This window comes from Penaeus japonicus, unplaced genomic scaffold (assembly GCF_977035675.1).
Source record: "Penaeus japonicus unplaced genomic scaffold, GWHDUDI00000001_assembly GWHDUDI00000026, whole genome shotgun sequence".
Lineage (NCBI taxonomy): Eukaryota > Metazoa > Arthropoda > Malacostraca > Decapoda > Penaeidae > Penaeus > Penaeus japonicus.
In genome coordinates, this window is record NW_028234428.1 from 26,242,166 (window position 1) to 26,249,665 (window position 7,500).

A 7,500-nucleotide genomic window follows, 5' to 3' on the forward strand; every position below is an offset into this window, starting at 1 on the left:
TGTATGTAAATATATATATATATATATATATATATATATATATATATATATTTATATATATATATAATATATATATATATATATCTATATATATATATATATAATATATGTATATATATATATATATATATATATATATATATATATATATATATATATATATATATATATATATATATATATATATATATATATATATATATATATATATATATTATATATATTATATTATATATATATTATATATATATATATAATATATATATATATATATATATATATATATATATATATATATATATATATATATATATAATATATATATATATATATATATATATAATATATAATATATATATATATATATATTATATATATATATATATATATATATATATATATATATATATATATTAATATATATATATATATATTATATATATATATATATATATATAATATATATATATATATATATTATATATATATATATATATATATATATATATGTATGTATATATTAAATATATATATACATATATATATAGTATATATATATATATAATATATATATATTATATATATATAAATATATATATATATATATATATATATATATATATATATATATATATATATATATATGTATGTGCGTGCGTATGTCAATTTGCCTGGACAAAAAAAAAAAAAGCCTCTGAATCACAAACTCTCCTATTTGCAGATACACAACAACCATATATTCTTAAAATGATCTGAGAATAATCACAACTTAAATATAAAACATCCTCACTATAACATTCTTCTTCTTCCCACCAAAGGCAGTTGGCAAAGGAATCCTGAATATGTCAGTGTTGCTGTCATACCAAAAGATCAACGACATTTTCACCCTGACCATCGGCATCCTCGTGGCCATCGTCTACGTCAACATGGGGGCCACTATGGACTTCGAAATCATCAAGAACATCAGCAAGAAACCCATTGGTCCTCTGCTGGGTATCGTCTGCCAGTACTTGTTCATGCCACTGGTAAGAGGCCTTTGAGACTTTGGCCTTTCTGGTTTATATCCCGTGTCGGAATTTCTTTGAATCATGCATGGAAGGCGTGGTTTCTGAGGTATATATATATATATATATATATATATATATTTTTTTTTTTTTTTTTTTTTATAGATATGTAAAAACTACAGTGACCCTACGATATACAAAAGATATGAATATATGTATGATGTATAAAGAACTATTACAACCATAATTCATAAACAAAAATAACAGAAAATAAGCATGCATATATCCTTAATTATAAGTTTACCTCCAAGTTTACATATTCATTGATCTGTCGTCAGGATTACACCAGAAAGTCACCGTCGGATCGTGATGAAAATTTATGGGTGGGTTGTCCATGACCCAGGGACTAGGCGATCAGATATCGGCGGTGATCCGGGGTATATGACGAAGAGACTGAGGGTTTATTTTTGGTAAAGAGTGTTTTTTTTCTATAGATTTAGGTTGATTTTGGTAGGTTTTGGGGAGATGACGGTAGATTAGGGATTGACTTATGGCAATGAGTGGGAACTATGAAGAACTTTAGGGAGGACTAAGATTGATGTATGTAAATAGAAATAAAATGCTTAGAATAGGTAGATTCCTTCACTAGAAAGGATAGAATAAAACTATGTACATTCGAGCTATTCGAGAATAGGTAGATTCCTTCACTAGAAAGGATAGAATAAAACTATGTACATTCGAGCTATTCGAGAATAGGTAGATTCCTTCACTAGAAAGGATAGAATGAAACTATGTACATTCGAGGTCTCTAAGCACTTTCTAGTTTAACCTATAGATATTTTTCGCACTTTATGGGTAGAAAGCGGACGGGAGTCATTCATGCGAGGAAGAGTGAGGCAGCCCCATTTGCATATTGCTATTTCCCGAGTGCATGGATATTAGTGGATATCGTTTATGCTATATCTCTATCTGTCTGTCGGTTTCTCTCTTATCTGCATCTCTCTCTGTCTGTATGTCCGTTTGTCTGTTTCTCTTTTCGCAAGCCTCTCCATCTGTTCTCTGTACATTTTTTTTTTAGTTTTTGACTTCGTCTTTTAGTTCATGTTCTTGCCTTCGCCAGTCAGTATGTCATCTGTTTATATCCGGGTCTTTTCCAATCCCCCATACTGTTTTTGTTATTATTTGTCTCTCTATCTTGGCTTGTTTGTTTCTCGATCTGCCTGCCTGTTTTTCTCTTCATGTGTTTTTTTTTTTCGTCCCTTTATATCTTTCTCTGTTAGCCAATCTCTGTTGTTGTTTTTTTTGCCTCTTTTATTTTTACTCATTTATGTTTTAGTTTGTATTCTTTTATTGTCTGTTTTTATTGTATTTAGTTCGTTTATCTGCACACACACCCACACCCACACCCACCCCCACCCACCCCCCAACCCCACCCTCCCACACACACATCCCCGCTGCCCCTCAATCCTCCCCTCTTCCATCCTTCCAGATCGCCTTCGCGTTGGGCAAACTAGCCTTCCCTGGGAACGTGCTGGCTCAGCTGGGAATGTTCCTGACAGGGTGCTCTCCCGGCGGCGGACTCTCCAACATGTGGACGTATCTGCTCGGGGGTTCTCTCGACCTTTCGATCCTGATGACCTTCACTTCCACGCTCTTCGCTTTCGGTAAGAGGAGGGAGGTAGGCGATAGGCGGAGGGGGAAAGGGAGAGGGGGAGGGGGAGGGAGAGGGAGAGGGAGAAGGAGAGGGTGAGGGTGAGGGTGAGGGAGAGGGAGAGGGAGAGAGAGAGGGAGAGAGAGAGAGAGACAGAGAGGTGAAATAATAATCACCATTGGGAAAATAGCTCGCTAGACTGACGTATTCATTTGCAAACAGACCTAGATATTGGAGACAAGAAAAAAAAAACGAAGAGATTTCAGAACGCTCAATAATACATTTCCTGCACCTCGAAATAATCCCTTCATCTAACGCTCCTTTCCAACCCTACCCACAACAGCCACACTCCCCCTGTGGGTATTCCTGATGGGTCCTGTGATCCTGGGTGACGCAGAGTTCGTAATCCCTTATAAGGATATAGCCGTGTTGGTCGTGAGTCTCTCCGTTCCCTGCTGTGTTGGCATGCTCATACAACGCTTCCTACCAAGGTCTGGATTCGGTTTTGTTTATGCAGATTTTGACGTGAAATATTACCCTTCATCTCTTTTTTTGTGTTCGTCTGATGTTGATATAGGTAGTGACTAAAGATCCTTTTGGTATCGGCAGGTTCGCGAAGGTGCTGAAATGGCTCCTGACGCCCATGTCAGTCTTCAACGTCATATTCATCTTCACCTTCGGCGTGTACGCGAACCTCTACGTCTTCAGTTTCTTCGATTTGAGGGTGAGTTGTCACGGTCAGAGACATTTTATATCATGGTTATGTATGTTCGCTTATTGCAGATAACTATTTCATTCTGGTGGGCTGTTGGCACTCCGCATGTGATTTTTCCTGTATTAGTTGATATACACAAACATTTCTACCTTGGTATTCTTATGACATCATGATGTGTTTATATCATATTGAACTATAGGACTGACCTAAGTTCCTATTGAATCCCAAATACAGGAACGTCCCTCAATGAAAAAAAAAAAAAAAAGAAAAAAAAAAAAAAAAAAAAAAAAAATATATATATATATATATATATGTATATATATATATATATAAAGATATTTATGAATTTATATATGTATATATTTCTTATATATATCTATATATATATACATATATATATATATATATATATATATATATATACATAATGACCAGAACATCCATCTCGTAAAACGTAGCTTATCCCCGACAGACCATCCTAGCAGGCTTCGGCCTCCCGACGTTCGGGTACCTGAGTGGCCTGGTGATGGCCAAGCTCTTCAGACTGCCCATTGAGGACGTGATCGCCATTAGCATTGAGACAGGGATTCAGAACGCCTCTGTGGCTGTCTTCATCCTCAAGTTCACACTCGAGAAACCTGCGGGAGACCTTACTGTCGGTAAGCCTCGTCACGAGAGCTGCAAGGCCCGGGAGGAGTGTACCCTTTTTTTTTTTTTTTTTTAACAAGAGGACTATGCATTTGGCGAGGATTAGATGAATGTTCTACATGTTCGAATGACATGGTTGTGTTGCAAATAATTGTCATTATCAGTATGTCAGTTGTGAAATAATTATCATTACCGACGTGGCAAATTGTCTTCAATCATCGCCAACCTGCGATGTGCATTTTCGCTTCGATATAAAAGACACAACAAAAAACTGAGTTTGGTTGGTCTTACGTCCGGTTTGTTATAGTCCTTATCATCGCCCCTACGCCATAATCCTTTTCTTCTTCTTCCTCTTCCTTCCCTTCCTTCACTTTTATCATCATCGTTATCATCTTCACAATATATATTCAATCAATACATGTGAAAAGCCAAAGAGGAAAAAAATATAGGAATTATTAACATTGTTATCATCATCATTATTAGTAGTAATAATAATAGCAACAATAATAAGGACTAATAGTGATAAAAATAATAACATTATCATATCATAACTTCTGTTATTAGTATTAGCACTTTCCTCCTCCCCATCCTTATCATCATCACTAATATCCTCATCTTTATTACAAGCATATCATCACCATCACCATCCCCAACACCATCCCATTATCCTTCCCCTTTTCCCCCTCAGTGTTCCCAGCTGCCTCGACCGTGATGACTCCCGTTCCCCTTCTGCTCGTTTTCGCGATTCGGAAGATCTACTCCTGCACAGTCAAGTCAAAGTCTGCGGACATCGCTCCCATAGACGGAAAGGTGAGGTGGAAGGTGGAAGGTGGAGTCGGATCCTCTGTGGGTATTCTCTCTGGAGGATTTATGTTGTTGTTGTTTTGTATCTTATTATGTGGTGGTGTTATTTGTGTTATTGGGATGTTGGATATTGTCAGTGTTATATACCAGGGTATGGTGCATTATCGGTATTATATACCAGGGTATAGTGCATTATCAGTATTATATACCAGGGTATAGTGCATTATCAGTATTATATACCAGGGTATAGTGCATTATCATTATTATACACCAGGTTATAGTGCATTATCAGTATTATATACCAGGGTATAGTGTATTATCAGTATCATATATTAGCATCTCATAAATCATCAGCTTTATATAACATCATATCCCGTATCATCAGGATCATACATCAATATATGTAATCAGTATCATATACTCGTATCTCATACATTATCACTATCATATATCAGCATATATCATCAGAAACACATACAAGTACGAGTCCATCACACATTCCCGCAATTACATATCACCACATATCACCATAAAATAACACCATACTACCTCATCTCAGGTCGATTTGGGAAGCAAGAAGAGCAACCAGGAGAACGAGAAACGAGAAAGCACACACAAGCAAGCACCGAAGCAGGCTGGAAGTGGCGTTGACAACCCTGCAGCTCAACTTGAAGACGAAGCTGTGTGACAAGACAGAGGACTCGTGTGCACCGCTGAGGGGGAGATACTTGTGTGTGTGTGTGTGCACGCGCGTGTACATAGAGGGTTTTTTGTGTGTGGATGTGATGTTAGGATAGGATGGTGATGATTATGATGTGAGTTTGTATCTGTGATTCTCCTGCTATGTACTCTGGATATGATTTTTTTTAAAGATAGAAGTGTGTGATTATATTTATAGCATCTAGTTTGTATTAGACTTTTTACTACATACTGGTAATCAAAGGAAAATTGTATATTTATATATTTTTTTCTTTACTGTATATTTTCAAATATAACCGTGCGGTTTCTCGATGAAGTATATTATATATAATTATTTTGAGAATTTGTTTGACTATTTCCTATAACTCTTGATATTCGTTAAAGCATATTCGCTAATAACACACACACACACACACACACACACACACACACATATATATATATATATATATATATATATATATATATATATATATATATATATGAATATATATACATACATATATATATATATATATATATATATATATATATATATATATATATATATATATATATATATATACATACAAACACACACACACACATATATATATATATATATATATTATATATATAAATATATATATATATATATACATATATATATGTATGTATATATATATTTATGGTAATTAATAATGGTAGTAATACTACTTCTAATAATAATGACTGTAATGATAATAATAATAATAATGATAATTATATGAAAATCTCTTCAAATAGGGATGGATTGACCTTGTAAGTCATATTATATACTGAAGCACATTATATACTTGTGGTCAGCGAGGTCCGGGGTTATTGCTATGACAGGAACTTCTCAAAGAACACTCTACTCCCCCATAGCAATTCGGACGATCTCTTACAGGCGAGGACAACTTGTTTGAAAAAGACGAGTCCGATTCCGCGAGAGTCTTCGACGTAGAGGACACCATCTTGCGAATGGCTTTTGGTTACGAGGATCTGGAGGCTACGAAAGAGGCTCCCAGGGAAAACGATTCACTCTTATGAAGGGAGGGCGTATCACACTCTTCAGCCCACAGCCACCAACCATACCGTGGGCCTAAAGACGCGTCCACACAAAGTCCAATAAAGGAGCGTGATGGAAAAAGGGAGAAGGTGTTGGAGAACGGACCTGGAGTCGTACCTTCAGGAGTTTCTTTGGAACATCTGTGACCACATTGTTGCGTATTGCGGAGTAACTAATGGCTATACTATGCATTGGTTCTGAATGTGCATGCATTTCAGTTTGCATGCCAATGTATTGATGGTCTTGATAATACTCAACAATAGTCTAATATTGACCTATTCCAATACTTGACACCTAGAGCGCTGGGAGTCAAGTGCTTAATCGATCCATACTACCACTACTATTACTACTACTACTACTATTATTACAACTACTACTACTACTATTATTACTACTATTACTACTACTATTACTACTACTACTATTATTATTACTACTACTACTATTACTACTACTACTGTTAATGATCATGATGATTGATGTTAATATTAGTAATCGTGACGACGATGATGGTGAAGATAAGAAAGAACAACAAAAAGTAATGATAATGGTAGTGATAATAATGATAATAATCATGATGATAATGATAATGATTATTATAATAATAATAATGATGATAATAATAATGATAAATATGTTAATAACAATAATGAAAATAATAATAACAATTATGATATGATAATAATGATAATAAATAATGATAATAACAATAATAATAATCGTAATCATAATAATAATAATAGTAATAATAAAAATGACAATGATAATGATAATGATAACAATAAGAGTAATACCTTTACTACTACCGATAATAATGATAATATCAACAATAAAGATAAAACCAAAACAGCAGCACCAGATGCACGTAATTGTGACGTGGTACCACTAATGCGTGCAGTCGCAAAGTAAT

At 34.3% G+C, this 7,500-nt stretch overlaps 1 protein-coding gene across 1 annotated transcript in view; it reads left to right on the forward strand.

Moving 5' to 3' along the window:
- LOC122249406 (ileal sodium/bile acid cotransporter) overlaps positions 1-5,864 on the forward strand; it is a 19,501-nt gene extending 13,637 nt beyond the window's left edge. Inside the window, exons 5-11 of the mRNA XM_043010226.2 lie at positions 819-1,025; positions 2,494-2,668; positions 2,999-3,146; positions 3,265-3,379; positions 3,843-4,029; positions 4,707-4,828; positions 5,382-5,864. Coding sequence (XP_042866160.2) covers positions 819-1,025; positions 2,494-2,668; positions 2,999-3,146; positions 3,265-3,379; positions 3,843-4,029; positions 4,707-4,828; positions 5,382-5,510 — 1,083 coding nt within the window. The 3' untranslated portion in view covers positions 5,511-5,864. The remainder of the gene's footprint in view (positions 1-818; positions 1,026-2,493; positions 2,669-2,998; positions 3,147-3,264; positions 3,380-3,842; positions 4,030-4,706; positions 4,829-5,381) is intronic.
- The last annotated feature ends 1,636 nt before the right edge of the window (positions 5,865-7,500 follow it).